This window comes from Falco peregrinus, chromosome 14, assembly GCF_023634155.1.
Source record: "Falco peregrinus isolate bFalPer1 chromosome 14, bFalPer1.pri, whole genome shotgun sequence".
NCBI classification, from domain to species: domain Eukaryota; kingdom Metazoa; phylum Chordata; class Aves; order Falconiformes; family Falconidae; genus Falco; species Falco peregrinus.
Window position 1 is genome coordinate 4,103,900 of NC_073734.1, and position 25,099 is coordinate 4,128,998.

General features: G+C 52.3%; 1 protein-coding gene across 7 annotated transcripts in view; it reads left to right on the plus strand.

The window, feature by feature from the left end:
* ANKRD11 (ankyrin repeat domain containing 11) overlaps positions 1 to 25,099 on the plus strand; it is a 159,869-nt gene that overhangs the window by 129,809 nt on the left and 4,961 nt on the right. For 5 of the 7 annotated variants that reach the window (XM_055819012.1, XM_055819011.1, XM_055819013.1 and 2 more), the window contains 5 exons: positions 13,263 to 13,433; positions 14,689 to 14,892; positions 16,764 to 16,906; positions 17,344 to 17,491; positions 18,323 to 25,056. In XM_055819012.1, the coding sequence (XP_055674987.1) occupies positions 13,263 to 13,433; positions 14,689 to 14,892; positions 16,764 to 16,906; positions 17,344 to 17,491; positions 18,323 to 25,056 (7,400 nt within the window). Of the gene's footprint in view, positions 1 to 13,262; positions 13,434 to 14,688; positions 14,893 to 15,097; positions 16,692 to 16,763; positions 16,907 to 17,343; positions 17,492 to 17,586; positions 17,765 to 18,322; positions 25,057 to 25,099 lie in introns of those variants that run through there. The other 2 variants (XM_055819016.1, XM_055819018.1) reach the window with 2 other exon arrangements.

Genomic DNA, 25,099 nt, shown 5'->3' on the forward strand with positions numbered 1-25,099 from the left:
TGTGTGCTGGATGGTGATTTTCACAGTTGCTGAACTCCCTGTCCGGAGAGAAAGTTTCAAAACATTGATTCATTTATTAGATGACAGCTCATACTGATGGCTGTTTGCATTTGTGCAGGCGGGCGAGCAGATCGCAGAAAGGATAAATTGGGGTTTGCCGTTGTGGGAGACAGGGTGGTCCCGGGCCACTGGGGAGCAGACGGGGTTACAACCCAACGCGGGTGGTGTTCAGCCCCTCCTGACAGGCATGAGGGGAGTTTGTGGTGCTGTAGTTTCACTTGCATAAATGAAGGGGGGTGTGTCACCTTTGGAGGGAGGATGGCCAGGGCAAGGCAAAGCTGATTAGCCAGAACCACAGCTTCTGCTTTTTGTCAAGGGTGTTTCTGCCACTCGATACTTGGTTGAGAATTTAAATGCAAACTCGCTTCAGGGCTGTCTGACCCTCGTGACAGCTAAAATGTCATGGTAGGGCTCCATCAGCTCGCTTTCCGTGTCCCCCAGCAGCAGTTATCTGCTTTTCAGAGGGCTCTGGTCTCTCTCTGGCTGTAGAGATGTTAGGAATGTTTCTCCTGGCAGCAGCGAGAAGGAAACCAAATTAAAAAGAGAGCAGCAGGGCAGGGAGCAGAGTGCTGCTGGGGGGAGGCTGTGGCTGCTGCAGGGTGCAGAGGGGCTGCAGCTCAGCCCGTGAGACACCCCTAGCCATCAGCTCCCACGTTACCCCTCTGCTTTCAGCAGGCGTGTGACTTGATCTTCTGACACATCTTCCTCTTCCTCTTCAGGGCTTGTCCTTCCTGGGGAAGCGGGGGTGCAGGCGGCAGGGCCGAGCCGAGGGGCAGCAGCAGCCCAGCTCCCTGTCGGCACGCAGGACAGCCAGAGACAAGGAGGTGGTGGTTGTGCTCCAGGATGCGTTTAAAGACAAGCTGGGCTCGACAAATGCTGGAAAGGTGTAGGCGAGCCTCTAGCAACCTGTTTGGTGGAGACTGAAGGGAGGAAGTGACTCAGCCACAGGGGAGGAGGAGATAGCAGCAGGGAGCTGCGGATAAACGCACGCAGAGTCAGGCTGATACTTAGCAGGAGCCAGTTTCTCTTCTCTGAGATCTTTTACTTCAGGAACCAGATGCTTGAGATGGGGAAAGACTTACTGGCACCTTGCTCTCCTCTTGCACCACCCCACTGCAACCGTGGGGCGTTTCAAGCCCTTCTGTTCCTTGGCCTGGCTCAAGACCGGCTGGAGCAGGTAGAGGCGTGTTCATCAGTGCACAAGAGTTGCATGCTTCATACGGGGGCGGCAGGGTGCCCCCGAGCCTGTGCACGTGTAATCAGTGGCACTCATCTAACGACACGCACCGGGCAGTGCACACTCAAGCCTTCATGGCTAGCAGGCTGCCGGAGGACGCTTTTGTCTCAAACAAAGGGGCTGCAGTGCACACACCCTGCAGCCCCTGCTACCTCCCCCCTGCCTGGGCAGAAACACTGTTTGCCCGCATCCCTGGAGGAGGAGGAGGAGGAGGCTGTTTTTTCTTGTTCTGTTCCTAAACTTTGGTTTCAGCTCTTGGGAGAAGTGGGATTGCAACATCGGTGTTTGCCATGCCAGTTGCAGAGTTGACCTTAGGTGATTTATGTAACGCAGTCGTGCTTCCTGGGCTGCTGCACACAGGCTGTTGCGTGTGTGTGAGGGTAGTTTTGCTAGGGTATTCCAGAGCAACATGGAATTTAGCTGTAAGGATGTGGAGCTGGGAGCTAGGAGAGCTCTCTTTTTGCCTGTAGTGGGCTATTTTTTCCCCTTCTTAAATGTTTAAGCAATAGCGTGAATCCTCGTCCCGATTCATTGCAGTGACTCATTTTCCTTAGCACGGTGTATCTGTTGCTTTTTTTCCCGAATAGCTCTGGCTCAGCTTTGACATCTGTACACTGTACGTGGGGCAAGAAGGCATCTGCTAATGGGTTTGCCTTGCCGTCAGAAGGCAGCGAAGCCCCCACCGGCCGGGTGTTGGGCAGCAGCCGGGTTGCCCGTCAGAGCCGTCCTGTGTTGGCAAGATGTGCTGCAAGCTGTTGGCGTGCCGTCCGGTGCCGGGACAGCCAGTGAGAGCCCGTGTGTGTTATTGCCTCTGTTTGCCTCCTCGGTGCACGGGCACCGTCCCCTCACCAGCAGGTTGCAGACGCTAACCTATGCCTCTCGCGTGCGCCTGTGCCGCCTGTCACCGGGATGGCTTTTCCAGTTGCACCCAGGTGTTTGCCAGGGATGCGTGTGGTCCTTCACCCCGCTGGAGGGGGGCAGCTCGCCTGCCCCTCCTTTAACCCTGCTCTTGCAGCCCACTCCTTGAGCTGGCTTAGGAGGGTGTGCTGCTGGCAGAGTGCTGATGTGTTCAGAAAGCGAGCAAGTAAGCGATTTCGTTCTTGATCTGTTTTTATTTGCAGCAGCCCACTGCCGGCGTGGCGTGCCTTTACTGTGTCCTGATCCTGAGCAAGCACTCCCAGCACTGCTCCAGGTTTGTTCCTGTATGGAGACGGGCTTGCTGTGAGCTCCTGGAGGTGCTACTGGCCAGTGCTCTTTTAGTATCATTTTGGTACAGTAGGTTCAGTGCTAAATCTTTTCAAAATTATCTCCTTCAAAATGGTTTCTAGAGCAACAATTCTGGCTCTGGGGTTCCTCGGAGTTAACTAAATAAACTGTCTTTAGAAGGGGAAAAATTGCGTAAAGCTGTGAGCTACCAGACTCTGCACGTTACAGATCCAGCACTGTGGGAGCAGCATCTCTCTGCCTGAGACTTCTTCCTTCTCCTTTTGCTCGTGCAGCATCTCCCCACATCCACAGACGTTGCCGAGAGCCTACGTGCTGCCTGGCAGCCACCAGACAAGTAAAGCCAGCTTTTTTCCCAGAAATTTCAGCAGCTTGTGAGGCTTCGTGCAGCTCCTTGTTTGTGTGCTGCCCTGAAAGGGAGGTGAGGCATTTTAAAAAAGAAATACTAGAAAACTGTAATATTAAGAAGCATGCGGAGGAGCGTCCTGCAGAGACGAGAGGGCGAAGGGGGACAGTCCTGCTGGGAAGCCACCTGCGGGAAGGCGGCGGGAGAGGTGGGCACGGGCGGCTGGCGCAGAGCGGGGGGCACCGGCGCTCCTCCCGGTGCTGGTGCCTGCGGCACTGAGCCGCGGTTGAGTCATGGGCTGACTCAACGGCACCAGACTGCTGGCACAGGGCCGGCGCTCCCGCCTCCTGCGCAGCCTGCAGAGCCGGCGGCAGCGCAGCGGCTTCGCGCGGGCAGCTTTGCTTACCGCTCTGTGTCGTGCGTACCAGGTCAGGTAATGCTGCTCGAAGGTCAGCTGTGAAACGCACAGTCCGGAGTGCAAAATTAATTATATCCACTCGTCCTGCAGTTTCGTTTGCTGGATGTCAGGCTGTCACTTGAATCCCTTGGCTCGAGGTGGAGCTGTGGTTTCCAGGCCTTTAGTCATCATTGGGGAGAGTTAGGGCTTAGTATGAATCTGTGAGTTAATTTTGGCTGCCGAGAGCTCTTCCTGGGAGCTGGAAAGACCTGAGCAAGGTTGGGTCAAAACTGCTGGTCCGCAGCAGTGTGGGGTGCCCCATTACCTCCCTGGGTGCAGATGGTCTGTCTCTTCTGAGGATGCTCTCAGGAGAAGTGAGGAATACACTGGAATTTATTTTACTTTTGCAGGGTTACTGCTGGGGTTTTGTGCCTCTCTCCCCTCGACTTCCAGCGCTGCTTCTTGGGCTTGTGCAGAATCATGAGGACAGGGTTTGTGTGTGTTTGGTGGTGAAGTCGGTGCCTGTAAGAGAGAAGCTCAGTTTTGTCCAGATCATGTCCAAACCTTGCCACCACTAAATAATACCCAGGGTTAAATAAATGTACTCTTTAAAGCAGAGGCACTGAAGCCATCCTGTGCTCCCGCTCGCTGCCATGGCCACGCAGAGCTAGTGCAGCGTCTGCTGCTCTTGGCTGGTGGGAGCTGCAGGTGGGGTGCCCAGCCCGCAGCCAAGCGCCTCCCTTGCTTCCCAAACACCAGAGAAATCCTAATTGTGAAGTGTTTTGTCACAAAGACTTTCATGTCTCTGGCAGCTCTTGAGCTGAGTGCTTTGCAGAGCTGAACTCTCCCTACAGCTCCCTGAGGAGAGAGTGGGGGGAGGCAGGAGGGGTTTGCATGCTCTGAAAGTGCTGCGGGAGGGGATCTTGCGTGGGTTGGATGCAATGTCAGCCCGGAGGGCGATCAGCTGAAAGCTGGAGGCCTCGGGTCCAGCAGTGATGCCAAGCTGCCTCCTCCTCCACAGCCCAGCAGCGGCACGCAGCCGAGCAGGAGCCCGGTTGTGTCCCGCTGCCTCTGACCCGAGCTGTGCTGCTTCCAGGCCCTGGGAGGGGTCATCGGTGTGTGGTTTAGCAGCATTGTGGCTTCAGGTCATGGGATTTCTCAGCTTCGCTTGACGTTGTTGTTGTTGTTGTTGTTGTTGCTACAGTTGTTTGAGTTGAACCAAATGTCACGGCAGGCTGCACTGCCATGGTGGGGCAAGCGGCGGTCGCGGTGGCAGTGCCATGCATGCTGTGGTGCAGGGCACGGAGCAGGAGGAGGCTTCTGTTTGGGAGATGGAGAACAGCAGCTTCCCGTGTTGACAGAAATAACAATGGCATCATCTGCGTCTCTTGTGGTCTCGTGGCATTTGATGGTCAGCTCAGCTCAGGGGGGCGGGGAGAGGTGGCCGGTCTGTGGATGGGGGGAGGAAAGATGGAAAACGTCGCCTGAGAGCCCGGAAGGCCCCACGGCTGAGATGTGAACGTTCTTAAGCTGTTTCTGTGCCTCACTTTGAAAAAAGAAATAAAAGCAATAGCATGCTTTTAAGTTCTTGAATAATAAAGTAGGTGTAAGCTGGGAATAAGAAGCTGGTGGAACCACTGTGCGTCCCCAGCCCTCCTGTGCCACCAGCCCCTTGCTCTCTCTTGCCACCCCTCCGGGCTGCCCGTCACACGCTGCCGGTGTTTGGACGGGGTGTGGGTGACACCAGCCCTGGGCTGGCACTGTGCGGGGCTGGGCAGGGTCCAGCCAGCCAGCTCCCCTCTGGCTTGGAATGTCTGGGAGCTTCCTTGCCCCCACCCTGAGGTGTCTTCTCGACCAGGCAGCAGGTTTCTGAGGGTTTCCGTTGCAGTCCCCGCGATTTCTTTAGAGCCCATGATATATTTATGTGGCAAGCAGCCGTACCCCCGGAGCAGGTACTGCTGGAGGTGCTGTGGGTGCCCCTGCCCCTCTGCAGAGCACCTGAGCGCTCATCCCAAGGCTCCACCTTGGCACAGCATGGGTTTGCTTTTTGGGGAAGAGGGGAGAGGCAAACCCCCTGAGCTGATCTGTGCACCCCGACCTTTCCCTGGCTCTGGAGGGCTGTTCAGGAGCCCAGGGCTGAGCCTGGGGGCCCGTAGCTGGCTGGGGAGGTGCTGCTGGTGGACTGGGGTTGTGTGAGCACGGACAGCGGGAGCTGGCCTCGGAGCTTGAAACTTCTGCAGCTTCTCAGCCTCCTTCGTGCTAATCCCCCGAGTATGTTATGTGGCGCTAATTGCTAGGTTAGAAAATGCTTGATGAATCAGATGACCTGAACCATCATCCTCTCCTGGAGCGGCTGCTGGGTTGCCTAATGCCTGTGAGTGTTCTGAGCGACACTGCATGGGAACGGGCTCGTTAGTCACAAGTAGCGAGGCTGGCGAGGGAATCCGTGAGAAGCAAATTGTTGGCTTATTAAAAAATGCATCTGCGTACGAAACTGTTATTTGTGCGCGTTTTCTGTCGCTGGCTTCGGTCTGATGTGTGCAGCTGGAGGGCTCTAATGGGCTGTGCTGCATTGGGTCTTTCTTTGGTTGTATAATTTCAGTCCTTTTACTAAAATAGTCAAGAAACTGTTCTCACCTAGCAACCAGGGAGAGAGTGAATGTCAGAGCTTCTCCGTTTCTAGCTGGGCTCCATAATGCCGGTACAGTGTGGATAGACTGGCAAACACCAGCCTTCAGATCACCCTTAGAAACTCCCCGTGTGCATCAGCCATCTGGGAAGTGCTGTGCGGAAAAGCAGGTCGTTTTATGACGAGAGCTGCCATAAATCTCCCTCCTCCCCTCCCCTGGCATCACCTCCTTAACATGCAGAGTGAGAGGTTGCAGTGTGCTGTGTCTCTGTGAACCAAAAATCTATCAATGATGGCTTTTTCCTTAATACAAGAGCTTTTATCAGCGCTGTCTGCAGAGTGTCCTGCCCCCAGCTCTCAGGAGGGGAGGGCTGGCCGGGTGGCTGTGTGGAGCCTTCCTCCCCCATCCTCCCTCCTTCAGCTCTTTCTGCTGCGTGGGAAATGAAAGGTCTGGACCTGAAAATTGGTGTCTCTCAGAATTATTCACATTTAACATGGAGATTGTTGTTTCTGATGTAAGTCTCTCAATTCCTCTCGCAGCAGTTTGTTAGCCAGTGGCCACTCTGGTGAGAAGATGCATTTACACATTTCTGCACAACTGTGTTGTCTGACCTACAAGCCTAGGGAGAACACTTGTATTTGGATCGCAGGCTGTCACACAGCGTTAAACCTCCCTAGCCGAATTAATACTTTTAAAAATACTGCAACCACTGGGGTCAGGGCCTGCAGATTCTCTGTCCCCGGGGAGGCAGCTTGAGCAGTGGGGACGGTGGGCTCAGCTCCACGCACAGTGACCTGACGTGGTCATAAACAGGCTCGTTCCTCCCGCTGGCACCTCTCCTCTGCTTGTGACTGCCAAACCCAACATCTCCGCCATCCTTTCAGCTTAGCTGTGCAGGGTGAGTCTCTGGCTCCGGACTCTCTCCATCCTTCAGATTAGGGAACACTTACTGCTGTACAGGAGCGGCTGGGGGCACCTTCCTTGCCATTCTGCCAAAGCAGACCCTGCTACAGCCTTTCCTCTCGTTTGCCTCCTCTGTTTCCTTTTTGGCACCTGCTTTCATTTGGCTGATGAGCCAGACATCATCTCCCATCCCAGCCCCCAAGCCCGTTTGTCCTGCAGGCTCTGCAGGGTGTCCGTGATCTCCTGGTGCAAATCGTGCCTGCCCCCGCACTGGCTCTGGGGCGCAGCTCTCCAGCTAAAGTGCCTTGTTCCTCTGCTTTATGGTGGTCTCCTTGCAGTCGTGCCAGCCCTGTTTGCCCTTCTCGCAGCGCTCTTCAGCCTCGGTTCGCCTGGCTTCTGTCCTGCTCCCCTGCTGCCCTCTCTTGTTTATCTGCCCGTGCCATTGTGCTGCTTCCCATTTCACGCTGCTGCTGTGCTTAACCTGCTGCTGCCGTCCTCCCTGCACCTCTGCAGCGCTGCCACCTCAAAGCCTTCGCATTGGCACCATCCTGGGTGCTGGTCCTTAAATTCTGGGGTGCCCGCAGAGCCTTGGGATGTGCTTGTATCGTGCGGCTGTAAACCTTTCGACTCGTGATCAGTTCTTCAGCACACACCGGTCCACATCTGCAGATGCCCTGCGAGCATGTGTAAGCATCCGCGCGCTGGGGCTCTGGGCTGCCCGCGCTCAGGTTAAACCTGCTTTTCCCCTGATCTGAGCTGACATGCTCCAAAACGTTTTATGCCCTACAACTTCTGCAGTAAAAATGAGTCACTCTTACGCATGCTAGGCTGTGGATGGGGAAAGCAGAGGCTTGTGCGGTCTCTCGGGGGTGCAGTGCAGTCTCTATTGCTGTCTGTGCCGTTCTAATTTATTCTTATTGATCTTTTGTTTGTGTGCTTGGTCGGCAAATAAACTGTTGAAAATCCCCACTCATCAGCAAGCCAACAGTCAGTTTCTCCGTGCAGCACTGAGATGTTCAGCATGAGCTGCTTATTTGGAAATGGTATTTTTCCTCAGGGTACCACCTTATATGCGTGTGTTGTCATGTCGGAGCAGTTTAAACAGATGCTTTTTGCATTACAGGGTACGATGCGTTTGTGGGGAGCGAGGAGCTGTGCTGCTCAGCCACAGCCCTGGGTTGGAGCTCCCATCCCTGCAACCTGCCATCGTCTCACACTGTGCGTTCGAGAAACCTCTGAAAGATTTTCCATCGCTGCCCTTTTCTCTCCTTCCTTCCCTGCCTCTCTTCTCTCTCCCATTTTGGCGGGGGCCGGGGGCCTGGCACGCAGAGCCAGCCCAGCAGCACCGAATGCCTCTGTGCAAAGCAGCGCCTGCCCTGGGACCTCTGCGGAGGCCTCCAGCAGCCCTGGATTTGTGCTCCCCGTTGCGGCAGCGTGAGTGTCGCATGACCCGGAGCCTAATTTGAGCATGAGAACCACCTGTGGGCTAATGCTCAAACGCCTTTGTCCTGGGAACCTGCTCCGTTTCTGCCTTTCGTGAGCCTCTGGGGTTTAGTGCGATGAAAGGAGGGAGCAGCAGTTCCCGGGCTGTGTTTGGCAGCCACAGCTCTGCTCAGATCCTGCTTTCCCCTTTAAGCTTGTGCACGCGGTTCCTGCTAGCGTCAGCGTGAGGGAAGAGCCGAGCAGGATCCCCAAATTAAACCACGGCAGCGCCAGGCTGAAGCTTGTACTCCGTAGGTTTGCAGAAAGCTGAAGCAAACAGCAAATGAGCTGCTTTAAAAATAGCTGAATGGAGGTGTGGCTGAGCCCCGGGTGGGTGCACAGTGCATCCCTGGCTTGCTGTGGTCTTCCTTCCTGCTGGGATCGGTGTGCAAGGTCCGGCCACCATCTCTGGTGATCGGCAGTGAGATAACCCAGGGGAGGGGGCTCCTCTGCCCACCCCCTTGTACCTCTGTTTTTTGTGCTTCTATGCAGAGACTGGCATGCATACAGCCTTGCTAACCTGTATTCGTGTTTGCTGAGGTATTTAGCCACTGTGAGTGTTTCTCTTAATTTGTTCCATGTTGCTGCAAGGTGTTACAGAAAAGCATTTAATTACAGGAGAAGGAGCAGCCTGCAGGAGCTTGAAGCCATTCAGCAGAGATCTTTGTGCAGGTGCCCCTTTTAAATCTGCTGAAAATCAAATTCTGATTATAAAGTCTGAGTTGAAATAAAACACATTTGCAGTTCTGTTAGCCTGGGACCAGCCAGGGCCAGGGAGGCCAGCCCAGAGCCTTCCTGGGCGCTTCTGCTGAGGCTGAGGGTGGGAAGCGGAGCTGCCAGCGGCATGTCACACATCTGCTGGGAGCAGCTCCTTCTCTATCCTTCCTGCTCACCTTTCAGACCCGCTTTGGGGCCTCGCTTCTGCAGTCCCTCCCTGTTGCCCGAGCATCGTGCCACGCAGGGAGCTTGGGGCTGCCGTGCTGCCCGTACCGGGGTGCCAGCACTGGGAGCCACCAGCCTTGCCCTGCTCCTTAGGCCACCCGCTTCCCCCCAGCGCCTAAAGAAGTCGGATTAATCTCTGTGCTGCAGCAGCCATCTAATCACCCGGGGGGTAGTACTGCTTCTCTGTGCTGCCTTCCAGCCTCAGGGGAGTGGCAGGAGGGAGAGATCCCTGTACTGCTGGGCAGGAGGAGGCACCACGGAGCAAAGCGCTGTGAGCAGGACTAGATGTGATCCTTCAGTAACAGGGATCTGCGCAGCACCGGGCGATGCCGCCTTCCCACAGGGAAGCACGCGTGAGCCCGAGTCCTCGGCTGCCTGCACCAGCCCTCGCTGCCTCACCACGAGTGAGAACACAGCAGTCGCTTTCCAATTTATTTTTATCTTGTTGATCACATGCCTTTTAATGTTAAATGTTCTGTGGAGGAGGAAATTTCTGCAACTGCAGAATTAATAGGAGTTTAGGGGATTTCAGTAGAACTTGATAATCAATTTTTGCAAATCACAGGTTCATGCTGACAACCTGCAGTAGCCAAGTAATATTAATGAAAATGTTCCCATTCTAATTGTGGCTTCCCTCTGCACAAATGGATGGAGCAGCCCTCTACCACGTACAACCCTTGTGCATCGCTTGTACTTCAAAGACACTGCCCGGTGGCACTGGCTGAGGTGTAACCCCTGTGAGCATCTTTGTGCCTCGCTTTGCGGCACGGCTGGATGCGGCCAGCAGCTGCCTGCTGAGCCGAGATGTGTGCTGAAGCCAAGCCTGGCCAAATGGATTTAACAAGCCTGCTCTGAACAGCAGCTCTGGAGCCTAACGAGGAGGAGGAAGGTGCTGCCTATGCAGATCAGCCGTCCCTGTGCTCAGAGCGAGTGTGCCTGGTGGGACATGCTGCTCAGTGGCATGGCTCCTGGAGCTGCCTGGGCTAAGTTGTTTTCTTACCATAAGCGCATTGAGTTTAATTTTATTTTAAGCCATTCAAAAAATATCCACTTTCCTGTGATCCAGTTTCATCTTCTAGTTCTGTTACAGCTGCCAGGGTGACTTCAATGTGGCTTCAGAGAGTTAGACCGGGATTTTCCTTCAACACCCAGATGTGTTTCCAGGGCTTGTATTTGAAGGAGGGTGGCTCGTGCTGTCTGGTTGGAGAGGTTCCCTGTTATGGAGTTGTTGTTTCTTAAATGTACAGGATCCCAGATGCAGGGGGTCGATGGAAATCATCTGCTCTGGGTGAGACCTTTGCAGAGGGAGAGCAGCAGAGGATGTCATGCTGCAGGGAAAAGGTTTATGGAGCTGCCTGCTCATCAGCCGAGGGAGTACAGGATATGCAAGCAGCATGAATTGAGCTGGAGCAGTGGCAATGTCCCCACACGTTGCTGCCCTCATCTGCTGGAGACTTACTCCGCTGGCAGATTGGTGAATGAACGAGGAAACCTGTGCAGAGGCACAAGGTCCAGTGACTGAGTTCAAACCCGTCCTTTGGTAGTTTCGCCTGCTGTGCTGGACTTTGCACAGAGGCAAAGCAGGCTCTGTCCCACTCCTGGCCACGTGCCAGCGACCTGCAATGGAGTTTGACAAAATGACAACATTGGATGAGCAGAGCTGGGTTAGAGGTTGCAGGATTTGCCTTTCCCCAGGCTGGCAGACCCTGCCCTGGCAAGAGGTGGGGGTAGGGAAGGGCCTGGGTGCAGCTAGTCGGTTAAGCTTGCATCTGTATGATCCGTCACAAATCATCTTGGACCTCTGCAAGCTCCCCATGCACTTTTGACTGCCAGTTTCAGGGTGCTGGAGCTTGGGACTGGGCAGACACTGGGTGGTCATTTAGTGGGGTTTCCCCTCCCTGGCTGCTGGGAGTTGAACCCTGGTTTCTTGGAGAGCATTATCAGATGTTTACTTGTAAGTATGCTTAGAGTCAGATGTTTGGGTAGATGAGAGCCCTTGCCTATGCTACCTCACTGCAAGCCTTGGCTTACCGTATCAGCAGCATGGTCAGACCACGTTGAAGTGTTTCTTCGGGGGGCAGGTACTTGCAGGCTTGCCGTGATAAATAACCCCTTCAATTCCTCTATTCTGGCGGTGTCTGGCAAGTATCAGTCCCTGCTGGGGCTGAGCCTGGCAGGACCCAGGGGCTGCTGGCCGCGCGAGTCAAAGTTCTTTTGCATGAAAAAGATTTTTACTTTGTGCTTCAAAGTCACAGGTGGGTTTTGCTCTCTTGAAAAACAAGCGGGATCAGTTTGAGAACAGTGTTTCTGCTTGTACAAGAGGTTTTGAATCATCTGTACTCGGTATTTTCATTGTCAGGGATGCAGTGAGGTGTTCTGCTGCTCGCGTTTCTTGAGCAGCATCGAACCGGCCTTGGTTCTGACTGATCTTCGAGCATGCGATGTGAGGGCAAGGAGCTGCTCACCTGCGTTTGATAACTTTCATAGCTGGGGCTGCTAAGAATGTCATTACCAGCTCTCTGCACGCAGCGGGAGCCCTGCAGTTAGCCTGGTTATAAACAAATTATAGCAGTGCTTAGAAATAGGTGTGAGCAAAGTTGGATTTGCCACTTGCACACACCGTTACCTTTCTTATGCTTCTTTGTGAGTTTAGGACAGTTGCCTGGTAGGAGGGATGCAGCTTGGCTGCTGGCAAGCAATTGCCATGCTGCTCTGCAGATAGGTACTCTGTCTGTCTTGCTTGGCTGGCTCCGTGAAAGGAAACTTAATTTTTGTTTCCTGAACTGGCACCTTGAAACTTTGCTCACCAAATGCATCCCTGCAGTGGGACTCTGTCATGGCTGCGGCTCTGCAGATCCGCTGGAGAGCACGCGGCAGGATTTGTGCTTTCACCAGATAGCATCAACAAGCAAGCAGACCAGAGGCACAGAGGAAGGGCTGCTGACTCTCCTTGCATGGGAACAGGATCAATACTGGCATAAAGAAAGCTGGAAAAATACTTAAGAAAAGCTGTGGAATCAGGCTTGTTGCAGAGGCTAGGTGTGCGAGCTGGGCTGAGTTGGGCAGCGGGGAGGGAGGCAGTAAGTTGCACAATGCTTGGCAGGGTCCAGTTCCCACCAGCTTGCAGCAGGCTGCTGTGTGGGTTGCTGGGAGCGAGGCTGGAGGTGCAGGGAGAGGCTGGGGTTTTGTCTCCTTGTGCACATGGCATGCCAGCAGCAAATACCGGCTTCAGAGGCAGTTGCACTCAGTCCCTCAGCAGGAGCTGCCTTTGTGGCTGGATGATTTAGGAGACCGAGTGTCAGGCTGGGATTTGAGGGGGTGACAAGCCAGGCACAGGGGTTTCTTCTTCCCCTCCTTGTTTGGCAATTTTTCAGAGGGATGTAGGAGTAGATGTGGCTGAGCAGTCGTCGGCCTGACTGCAGGTGGGTGCTCTGCACTAAGCTGGAGGCAGTCACTTTGGGAGGAGAGGGCCAACCCGGTGCTCCCCGGGGCAGTGCGCCCCTTTGGCTGCAGTCCTTGCTTTGGTGGTGGTGATGAGGAGGAGGAGGAGGAGGAGGAGGAGGTGAGATGGCAACGTTTCTAAGCTGTCAGCCTTGTTAGCACTCTTTGTTGATACTTTTAGATGCCTCCAGTTCAGTCTGTGCTGTGGTGGTGTAAGGCTGCGTACGCTCCTGGAAGCACCATGGCATGAAATGGAGGCCCCTAGGAGCAAGATGGAAGGTACCGTGCTGGCAGCAGCCCCACGAAGGACCCACTCCCTCCCTCTTGTACTGCTCTTTGATGGTGGAGGGAGAATTGGTAGAAGCCTGTGCCAGGAGAGGCTGTTGGAGGAGCCGGTGGGCAGCAGGAGCAGTGTGTGTCACAGCAGCACGAGCCTGTGCGGCTGGCCCAGGTACCGGCGCATCCTTCACTGCAGGCTTCTCAATTTGTGAGATACAGAAACGAAGTTGGAGGGCTGTTAGCACTTTGCTCAGAAATGAACATGGTTTTCAGTTACAGCAACATTCATGGCCTGTGCTTCTGTGTCTTCTTGCACCACAGAAAAGCAGGGTCCAGAGCGGAAGAGGATTAAAAAGGAACCCGCCACCAGAAAGCCTGGCTTGCTCTTCGGAATGGGCCTTTCGGGGATCCGGGCAGGCTACCCGCTCTCCGAGCGCCAGCAAGTCGCTCTCCTTATGCAGATGACAGCAGAAGAGTCTGCAAACAGCCCAGGTGAGATCTGGAGGGTGGTTTTGCTCAGCAGCGTGGGGGGCAGGTGCAAGCTTTGCAGCCAGAGGTTCACAAATACCTGAGTGCTGAGTGCCCAGCGCTGGGGGCACCAGGCACTTCAGGTAGCTCCTCGCTGGAAGCAGAGATGAGCTGCCACCCCCGGGGTGGTGCAGTGGGGCTGGGGGGCTGCTCCATGGGGGCTCCCCACTCTCAGCACCGTAGGTGGGACGCTGGAACGAGGCAGCAGGACACCCACTCCCACGGGGCCCTGCCAGGCACAGGCTGCCGCTGGGGTTCTCACATGGCTGCGGCTGCCATTCCTTCTTCTAGCGTAAGGCAGGAGCAGATATTCCACAGGCCACATCCAGGCCACCACTGAGCCTGCCCTGGCTGCTTAACTAGAGCTTCGGTTCCACGGGAACCTCCTCCACGTCAGAGCTTCGCATTTTCCACTGGCGTCTCAGGCTAATTCAGTAAAGGAACATTGTGAATAAAGTTAAAATATCATCCTCTGTGGGTTTTTTTTATGTTTCTTCTTGTGGAGGAGGGATAAGACATGTAACCACTGCAACTGTAACTTGAGATGCAGAGCAGCTGGAATGTGTTTACCACGGATTTTGTATTTTAGTAATTTTTATCTGTTGCATACATGACCCCCCAGGGTTTTTAGACACTGTGCTATCTGTACGCGCACATCTGCATCCTACACATAAACGTTGCAGCTTTGAGCCACGTATGTTGTTCTTAACACCCATCTAGCTGCTTGCGTTGCTGTTACTTGGGGCGAGGGGGAAGGCAAAAGGCTGTGTAGTCTTGAGAGCATTCAGATGTTCTCCCAGGAAATGTGCGGTCTCCTCCCAAGGCTGCCAGACCTCACATGTACTTGGTAAAAAGGCCACTTCCCTGAGGAAATGAGGTTTTAGGGTAAGGAGCTGCATTGTCTGCTCCTAAATCATGGGATTGCCCACGGCCTTTGCAAGGCCTGCAGTTCTCTCCAGTGGGCTTTGGCAGCCTGCAGTTAGTATCTGCGTGACACACGCGGAGGCTTTCCTCTGTCTTCGCATCAGCTGCAGCGGCTGGGCGGCCTCTCGCGCGGCGCTGCCGCGGTGACACGCGTTGCAAGGGCGCCCTCTAAGGGCGAAGGGCTGCCCTCGGGCTCACGCAATCCTGCGATCGTTTCGGTTGGAAAAGCTCTTGAAAGATCATCAGGTCCAACTGTGTTAACCCAAGGCTGAGTCTGGTTCTCTTCTCCCTGCAGTTGACACAACACCAAAGCATCCCTCTCAGTCTACAGTTTGTCAGAAGGGAACTCCTAACTCTGCCTCCAAAACCAAAGATAAAGTAAATAAGAGAAACGAGCGAGGAGAGACTCGGCTGCATCGAGCTGCCATCCGAGGAGATGCCCGGCGCATCAAGGAGCTCATTATTGAGGGTGCAGATGTCAATGTGAAAGACTTTGCAGGTAACCAGCCCGCTGGCACCACTGGCGGGGTAGCCCACGGAGCTGAACCTTTTCCCACCCGGTTGCATGTTCCGCTTCGAGAAGGGCTCCCACCAGAGAAAGCAGAGCAAGCAAAACATGGGTTTGCTACTTGTGAAAAGAGAGGATTAACCAAAAATAATCATTTTACCCTTTGGGGAGGAAAAAGTCTTGTTGTCCTTTAAAAAAAAAAACCCACAACCTACTACAGATTTATCAAAATAATAAATCCTTGTAAAGCATCGGTTCCTGTGTTGGAGTTCGGGAGCTGAATTCCCAGGCTATCCTGTCTGCTCTGAACATGCTCCCAGCCGGGGCGGTGATGCTGGGCTGGGCTGCATCTGTTGCGATCCCTGGGGCTCCACGCTCTGAAACTGTGACCGGGACCCTCGCGTGTGTTTTGTTGTGCCCTTGCACATGGGTGCCACCTGGGAATTCTGGAGGGGAATTTGCAAAGGGAGGTGGGCTATTTTAGCTCTTTTTTTTTTACTTAAAATACAAGAAGTAATGTGCACCAAAATGTTGCAAAGAGTGAGTTTGTAAAGCCACGGCTCCAGAGTTGAATGGCTGATGCCTACAGCGTTCTGGGTTGTTAAGTACCAGACATGGGAGTGCTGCTGATGGGGAGCAGAGTGAATGGGAAGGGCGAGGTCAGGCTCCCAGCTGTGCTGGCCAGGCATCCGAGTTAGAGGAGATGTTGACTGTCCTGAGCCTCAGCTCAGGAGCAGCACCACCTCCTCTGCCTCCTCCTCAGCAGTGCTGCCAAGCTCCTGCTTCTGCTGCTGGGAATGAGGAAAGGAGCCTGGGTCTGCTGTGGCCGCAGCCAGGCCTGGGATGGGAACAGCCCTGAGTCCTGTGGAGAGAGGGCAGCTGTGAGATGGTGAACGGTGCCGTTGGTGCACACCCGTGCACCAGCAGGGCTGAACAGGCGCGAGGCAGCCTTTCTTCCAGCACCTCCAGGAGCTTGACTTTGCTCCGAGCTGTTCTCTTCACACGATTTTGGGGCTATAAATAGATATGCGTGTTCCTCCGCCTGTATGATTAATATCAGTGCTAGACTGAAGTATCAGTTGTGATTAATTCTGGTCACAGGTGCCCCTCTTTAAAGCACCGAGTGAAGGTAACAGAATGAACTCCCACGACGCTATCAGCAAAATACCGAAGGAGCCACGCACGTTCTCTGGGAAACTTCAAAACAGTTTCTGCTTAAAAATAGTCTGTTTGAACATGATAAAATACTTCTTTCTGTGTTCTTTGGAGGTTTGTTTGAGAACTAGAGCCACTGTTACTGTGGAGACCTGCTGTTTGGTTTCTCCCAGAGCTGGGGGCCTGTTTTGCAGCGGCATGGCTGCTTGCTTTGGAGAGTGCACAGAAAATATTTGTGAAGTCTGTGTGGGGGATGTTTCAGAACGATGTCTGCAGCTCAGAGCCCAGTCCTGATCTGGGCGGCAGTGTTTCCGTTACAGAGGAGTTGGAAGGGGAAGGGATTTGAGACCTGACTTCCACTCAGCATCAGCAATTCTCTTAATTTCCTACATAAAACTCTGCCTTTCCATTTCCTGCGGCTGTGTCCGTTCTGGCAGATGATCTGTCTGTAGCACATTGCGTGACCAGAGGGAAAAGTGGGATTGATTCAACCACCGCCTGGTTGCAGTAGCAAGGCAGAGCTGCACGTTTCTTCCTGCTGTGCCATAGGGAGCCAAGCAAACGAGCCCCTCATCCTGGCCATCAGAACAACAGACTCCTTGACACACCGGCACCTGCAGCGCCTGGGGATGGAGGTTACTTGTCACTGTCACTGACTTTTCTCTGTGAAGGTGATGTCCGTGTTCTGAGTGTCCCTTTGCTTGCAGGCTGGACGGCATTGCATGAAGCATGCAACCGGGGTTATTACGATGTCGCGAAGCAGTTGCTCGCTGCAGGCGCTGAAGTCAACACAAAAGGGTTGGATGACGACACCCCGCTGCATGATGCAGCAAATAACGGGCACTTCAAGGTTGGTTTTTGCTGGATTTCATAGCTGTGTTTTTAATGACTTTTTTTTTCCCCCTTGTGCTTCAAGCAGCCAACTGTGCAAATACAGAGATTCTAGTTATTTTATTATCGTTTGCTGCTGATAGCCATGTAGCGGGAAAGAATTTCCCTGCCCCAGTGCTTTTCAGTGGTTTATTTGGAGTTGCCCTGTGCAAGGGATAGTTCATTCTTCCTTTTCTGGAGGTGGGGAGAGAGCGTTGTGTCTTGTTCTTCTCCCTTCCCTCCTGCCCAGGTTGGTTCGTGGTGCTGGCTTTTATCTCCTTTGCCACTGGTGACTGTCAGTACCACCAGTGTGCCCTGAGGACAGACTGCTTGAGGACATCCCCTGTTAGTTACATACGGAAGTTGTACAAAGAGCCTGGAATCGAGACGTGATGAGTGCTCAATTTCTGTTTTCAGGTGGTGAAATTGTTGTTACATTATGGAGGGAATCCTCATCAAAGCAACAGGAAGGGCGAGACGCCTCTAAAAGTAGCTAATTCTCCCACCATGGTGAATCTGCTCCTGGGAAAGACCACGTACCCCTCTAGTGAAGAGAGTTCAACAGGTGAGATTGACTTTTATGTGAACATGGGAGTGATGTTTGTGGCCTGCAGCTGTCTGTTAATACAGAGACATTAAGAGGACAGTGAAGTTAGACTCTTGTCAGAATATCTGCACGCTGCTGCCACGGTCAGGAGTCCATCTGTAGCTGTAACCCAAATTCAGACAACATAACTACCAGCTTTAGCTCCGGGAGCTCTAGCTGTTTGCCCTGGAAGCCTACGTTGAGATCCCTTGCCTGGTGCAATCGAGATGTAGGATTGGAAGCCAATTGCAGGTAAATTGATGTCTTACCTTTAAAATGTGCGTAATATTCCAGCTTGTGCGTAGAGAGGAGGGTGTTTGCGTGCACGTCGTGTGTTCCCATCCCTCCCTCGCGCTCGGCTGTACCCGTGCTGACGATTCAGGTTGTGCTCCCGGGCTGTCCCTCAGCAGAGCGCCCTGCTAGAGCCTGTCCCGCGGGTGCCACCATTGTGGCTCGCCAGGTGGGAAACGCTGCAGGTTTTAACCAGTGCTCATTAGAGTTCCAGTCTTATGGGGAGTCTCCACTATGCTGTGTGCAGTCGTACCCCTGTTAAGAAAAGTTCTCTCGATACAGCCAGGTGGTTGTTTTGAGGAAGACCCCGTGCAGGTTTGAGACCAGGTGGCTCTTCCCTTCTAAAAGATCATCTCCCAGCCTGGCATTTAGAGCTTTCGGTGGCCAACTTAGGAAAGGCCAGGTGAGGCCAAAGGACGGCAAGGCCGTTCGCAGGGGTTCACGCCTGTGGCAGACCGATGATGTTCCCTCCCCGAAGCCCCTCACAGCCCTTAACAGATTGTTCTTCTCTCTCTGCAGAGACCTCAGAAGAGGAGGATGCCCCTTCCTTTGCTCCCTCCAGCTCTGTTGATGGCAATAACACAGACTCAGAGTTTGAGAAGGGTTTGAAACACAAGCCCAAGGCCCAGGAGCCCCCCAAAACCATCACCCCGGTGAAGGATGAGTATGAATTTGATGAGGATGATGAGCAGGACCGGGTCCCGCCAGTCGATGACAAACATTTGCTGAAAAAGGATTACAGAAAAGAGACTAAAGCAAACAGTTTCATTTCCATACCCAAAATGGAAGTGAAAACTTATACTAAAAATAACACAATTACACCAAAGAAAGCTGCCCACCGCATCCTGTCGGACAGCTCGGACGAGGAGGAGACCAGCGTTGCTGTGGGGACGGGGGAGAAGCTCCGACTTTCGACCCACGCGATATTGCCCAGCAGCAAGATTCGGGAGCCCGCCAGCACAAAGCCACAGAAGGAGAAAAGCAAAGTAAAAAAGAAGCGGAAGAAGGAGACGAAAAGCAAAGAGGTTCGGTTTGGCAAAAAAAATGACAAATTTTGTTCCTCTGAATCAGAGAGTGAAAACGTGGAGAGTGAGGAGGATGATAGAGACTCTCTTCAGAGCTCTAGCTGTGTAAAGGACTCCAGGCTAGTGCTAAAGGAATCCTCCTTGTTTAACTCTCTGTCTGCCTCATCGACCTCTTCTCATGGGAGTTTAGCATCCCAGAAACATAATCCTAATCTGACAGAACAGCACTCCAAGCACTGGAGGACGGACAATTGGAAAACCATATCTTCTCCAGCTTGGTCAGATGTCAGTTCCTTATCGGACTCCACCAGGACGAGACTGACGAGCGAGTCAGACTACTCGTCCGAGGACTCGAGCTTAGAGTCGCTAAAGCCAGTCAGGAAGAAAACAGAGCACAAAAAGAAAAACACCACACACAATACTGTTTCTGAGAAAAAGAATTCATTCCATAGCAATGTGGATGGAGCAATTCCAAAGCTGGACAAGGAGGGGAAGGTTGTTAAAAAGCATAAAACAAAACACAAACATAAAAACAAGGAGAAGGGGCAGTGTCCCATCAGCCAAGACATTAAAATAATCAAAACGTTTTCTTTTGAGTTTGAGGACTCTAAACAAAAGCCTGAGAAAGGCTTGATAGTAGAGACAGAAAATCCAGTCGAAAACAAATTGAAAGTGTTAAAGCATGAGCGAGAGCACAGTAAGAAGGAGGAGAAGCTCCCCAAAGGTAAAGCGGAGGAGAAGGAATGGTTGTTTAAAGATGAGACTGGAAAATCCTCGAAAGAGGAGAAATCGTTAAGAAAAGTCAAAGATGGCAGTAAAGACATGAGCAAATCCTTCAGAGAAGGATTAAGTAAATCAGAAAAAGAGAAACCTGTAAAGGAGAAGTCTCCCAAAGAGGAGAAGCCGAGACTACACAAGGAGGAGAGAAAGAAGAAGTCAAAGGACAAGCAGTCAAAATCTGAAAAGAAGAACGAGCTGAAGGAGGAGAAGGTTTCTAAACTAGAGAAGGAAAAATCCTTCAAGGAGGAGAAAGAAAAATGCAAAAAAGAAAAACTTTACAGGGAAGAATCTGGATTTGACGAGTTTAATAACAAAACCCAGTTTCCCGAAAGTGAGGACACAAAGTTCAGCCTTTCAGATGATCAGCAAGAAAGGTGGTTTTCAGACTTGTCTTCTGATTCATCCTTCGATTTCAAAGGTGAAGATAGCTGGGATTCTCCAGTAGCAGATTTCAGGGAGATTAAAAATGACACCGTGGCAAAACTAATCATAGAACCTGTGAAAGAGGAAATTAAAGACAAGAAAAAGGAAAACAAAACAAAAGAGAAGAAGGAATACAACGAGAAACGTAATGAAAAGGACACTTTCTTAAAGAAGAAAGAGAGGGACTATGTGGACAAAAGCTCCGAGAAGAAAAAGGACCAAACGGACAGGCACAAAGTTACTCCTAGTTACTTGCCTGAAAAGGATAAGAAAAGGAAGGATTCTGCAGAGAGTGTCAAGGAGAGGAAAGAAAAAGATACAGGTGAAACCAACAAAGACAGAAAAGATACCTCTGATGGCACTAAAGATCGAAAAGATGCCAAAATGAAGCAGGAGGAGCCCTATCGAGATGACTTTAAAGAATATGGCTGCGAAACGTTCTTCAAGGATAAGTCTGACGCTGAATTCAGTGGTAAAACTCTGGAGAGCTGGGAGAGGCACCATTCTGGGAAGGAAAAGGAGAAGAAAGATGCTCCCGATAAAGAAAAAAAAGAAAAGGTGAAGCCAGAAAAATACAAGGAAAAATCCAAAGAAGGCGACAAGGAGAAAAATGAAAAAGTTGCTCCTGAGAAAATGCTGAAAGACAAAGAGCTGGACAAGAGTTTCAAAGAGAAGAAGGAAACTAAAGAGAAGTACAAAGACCTGCACAGCAAAGACAAAGAAAGGAAGAGTTCTTTCGACCAGGTAAAAGAGAAGAAAGAGAAAAACTTCTCCACAGATCGAGAGGACTTCTCTGAGAAAAAGGATGAGAAGAAAGGCAAGGAGAAAAGCTGGTACAGCATTGCAGACATCTTCACAGACGAAAGCGAAGATGAGAGGGACGATTACAGCTTGACTGGGTTCAAAGTTGGTGACTCTGCTGGGAGCGAAATGCATCGCCTGGACAGTCTGCAGGAGAAGGACGACGGTGCAGCTGCCGAGAAGGAGCTGTACCCCGACAAGCACCGCAAGTACTCCTCTGACCGGCAACATCCAGGAGAGAAGCAGAAGGATAAGGACTCCAAGGAGAAGAAGAAGGACAAAGGAACATCAGAAGGAGGGAAAGAGAAGAAGGAGAAGAGTTCCTTTGAAAAACACAAAGAGAAGAAAGATAAAGACTCTACCGAGAAGTACAAGGACAGGAAAGACAGAACGTCCATAGATTCCACTCAAGAGAAGAAAAACAAACAGAAGCTCCCAGAGAAGGTTGAAAAGAAACATGCCAATGATGACAAGGTGAAAAGCAAGCATAAGGAGAAGCCGGATAAAGAGCATTCCAAAGAGAAGAAGTCTTCGAAAGGAGGGGAGTCAGAGAAGAGCCTGCTGGAGAAATTGGAGGAGGAGGCTCTGAATGACTACAGAGATGACTCCAATGACAAAATCAGTGAGATCTCTTCCGACAGCTTCACAGACAGAGGTCAAGACCCAGGGCTGACCAGCCTCTTTGAGTCTTCTAACCTCTCTCTTACTGATGCTGCTGAAGAAAAGTTTAAGGACTCTCTCCCTTTACCCTGCTTGCAGGACAAACTCAAGGAGAAGGAGAGACACAGACATTCCTCATCTTCGTCAAAGAAAAGTCACGAGAAGGAGAAAGCGAAGAAGGAGAAGACAGAGAAGAAGGAAAAAACAGAAGAATTCAAAGATTCCAGCAGCAGAAAGGATTCCACTCATTATGAAAAAGATTTCTCGGTGGATGGGGAGGCTTTTAGCACTTCCTATAACATGAAGGCAGAGCCTGATGAGGAACCAGAGAAAAGCATTGATTACTTATTTTCTGAAAAGAAAGATAAAAATGATTCTGAAAGAGAGCTGTCAAAGAAGGCGGAAAAAGAAAAGGCATACAGTTCCAGCACCATCAGCACAGTTAAGGAGAAAAAGAAGCGAGACAAACACAAGGAAAAATGGAAGGAGGAAAAGGAAAAGCATAGAGACAAACACGCAGATGGTTTCTTTAAACATCACAAAGATGAGCCAAAGTCAACACTTAAAGACAAGGACAGTCCTCAAGTTACCACCTTTAAAGATAAATCAAAGGAGGACAACCTCAAATTCGGTGAAACCAAACTGAAGGAGAAGCTCAAGGAGAACCAAGAGAAAGACAAATCAGAGTCCATAAAAATAAGCAATGGGAATGAAAAAATAACCCTTTCCAAAGACAGCGGCAAGAAAGATGCCAGGCCAAGGGAGAAACTTCTGGGAGACGGCGATTTGATGATGACCAGCTTTGAGAGGATGCTGAGCCAGAAGGACCTGGAAATCGAGGAGCGCCACAAAAGGCACAAAGAGAGAATGAAGCAAATGGAGAAAATGAGGCACAGGTCTGGAGACCCCAAATTAAAGGACAAACTTAAGAGCTCGGAAGATGTGCGCAAGAGGAGCCTGGATCTGGCAACAAAGAAGCCATTAACGCTGGATACTCAGCTCAAGGACAAGAAACTTAAAGAGTTGGGTCCGCTGACTCCTATACTGTCACCGGAAAACAAGGCGCAGCCTGCTGTTGGGACGGACTCGAAGGACTGGATAACGGGTCCTCAGCTGAAGGAGATCCTCCCGGCATCTCCCAGGCCGGACCAGAGCCGGCCGACGGGAGTTCCGACCCCAGCATCTGTCGTCTCTTGCCCGAGCTACGAGGAGGTGATGCAGACACCCAGGACTCCTTCGTGCAGCAACGAAGACTACACAGACCTGATGTTTGAGTGCGCGGACTCGCAGCACTCGCTGCCCATATCCACGATGTCCATGAACGCCTGTTCTCCATCCTTCTTCGACAGATACGCGAATGTTTCCAGTGGGCTCCCCGAGAACCCGAGTCAGACCCCGACTCGTACCATACCCTCCACAAACCTGTACCGTTCCATCTCGGTTGATATCAGAAGGGCACCTGAAGAAGAATTCAGCGTTGGAGATAAATTTTTCAGACAGCAAAGCGTCCCGGCGACATCGAATTATGACTCTCCAGTGCAGCATTTGATGGAGGAGAAAGTTCCCCTTCCTTCTGTTCCTGCTGAGAAGTTCCAGTGTTTATCTCCTGGGTATTACTCACCAGATTATGGGGTTTCATCGCCAAAAGTGGAAGCTTTGCACTGCACGCCAGGGGCTGTCAGCAGCGTCGCCCAGTCGCCTGAAAGTGTCTTTTCTGGTTTACAAGCAAAATCCTCCCCTTCGCACAGAGACGAATTGCTGGCTCCTTCAGTAGAAAGTGCTCTTCCCCCTGACCTCGGCATGCCCTTGGATACCACGGAAGAGCAGCAAGCTACTGCCTCCATTATGCCACCAGAATCTACCTACTTGCCACCAATTGAAGAAAACCATTTTAGTTCGGGTATGCCAGAACAAAACAATATAGACTGGGTTAACCCTCCTTCCAGAAACCCCAACGCCACCATTCCTCCCAGCCTGATGGGTAACCCAGCAGAGCACTCTGTCACCTGGTCCATGGGCTCAGAGCTTCTGATGAAATCTCCCCAGAGGTTTTCCGAGTCCCCTAAACCTCCACTCTGTTCCCTAGAGCCGATTCATCCTACACCAGTAGCCTTCATTCCCGCAGACAGTTCCTACCCCGTCTCTCCCATATCTTACCCTCTATCAGTGTCTGAACCGGGGCTCGATGAGGTCAAGGAGGACGCTGAGGAAGCCGTTCCAGGAGAAACAGCAAATGCCGAAGAGCAAGCTCCATACATGTCCCCTACTAGGTTAGACACGTTCTTCAATAACTGCAAACCCCTTCCGGAAGAAGCACCTGAGATACCTCCAGAGCCCCCTTGTATGCCAGCAGAACCTCAGGCAGAAGTTGTTAGCACACCAGAAAACACCTATTTGGAAAACAACAATGCCACGCCTGCAAATACAGAGGAGGCGGTAACGTGGCCTGATCCCTTCACCAACACAGAAGATGACTTGGACCTTGGCCCCTTCTCCCTACCAGAGCTGCCGCTCCAACCCAAGGATGTTGCAGAGGCAGAGATGGCCGAGGCAGAAGCGGTGGAAGAGAGCCCAGCAGCAGCTTCGGAAGCAGGCGCTGGGATGGGGAAAGCGAGCACGTCCGTGATAGCGTCCGGGGAGCCAGAGGAGCCTCTGGCCAGCCAGGCAGCTGCTGTCCTGCCCGTGGAGACGGAGCCACAAGCCGAGGAGCAGAAACCAGAAGTGGCTGCGCAAGAAGCCACCTCGGAAGCACTGAACACAGCTGAGGAAAAAGGAGCGGAGGACTCGGAAGCACAGCTTTTCCAGCAGACCCCGTCCGAGTCTGCTCAGGCAGAGAGCAAAGAGGTGGAGGCCGTGCACGAAGACCTCTCTTCTTCTGGTGGGGTGGCAGAGAGCAGCTCCCAGCCCTGTCCCCCGCCCACGGCCCCCTCCGAGGGCAGTGTTTCACAGGAGGGTGCTGCGGCACGTGGGGGGAGCCAGGTCCCTTCCTCCCAGGCAGATGTACCTCCGGGCAACGCTCAAGCAGAAATCGCTGAACCAGTACAAAAACCAGTAGCAGAAGCTCCCAAGCCACCCAAAATAGAAGAGATTCCTCAGCGGATTACCAGGAACAGGGCTCAGATGCTCGCCAACCAAAACAAGCAGAACGCTGCCTCTTCTGAGAAGGAATTTCCTCCCGTTTCCACGCCCGCCACACGTGCCAAAGGCCGCATCACAGAGGAGGACGATTCCCAGGCTCAGCACCCGCGCAAGCGCCGGTTCCAGCGCTCCAACCAGCAGCTGCAGCAGCAGATCAACACTTCCACCCAGCAAACGAGGGAGATGATACAGCAAACACTGGCAGCTATTGTAGACGCTATAAAACTGGACGACATTGAACCTTATCACAGTGACAGGTCCAACCCCTACTTTGAGTACCTCCAGATCAGGAAGAAGATTGAAGAGAAGCGGAAAATCCTCTGCTATATTACTCCCCAGGCTCCACAGTGCTACGCTGAATACGTTACCTACACAGGCTCCTACCTGTTGGATGGCAAGCCTCTCAGCAAGCTCCATATTCCAGTGGTGAGTCGTCTTCTCTCTTTAAACAGCACCATCAGGGACTGTC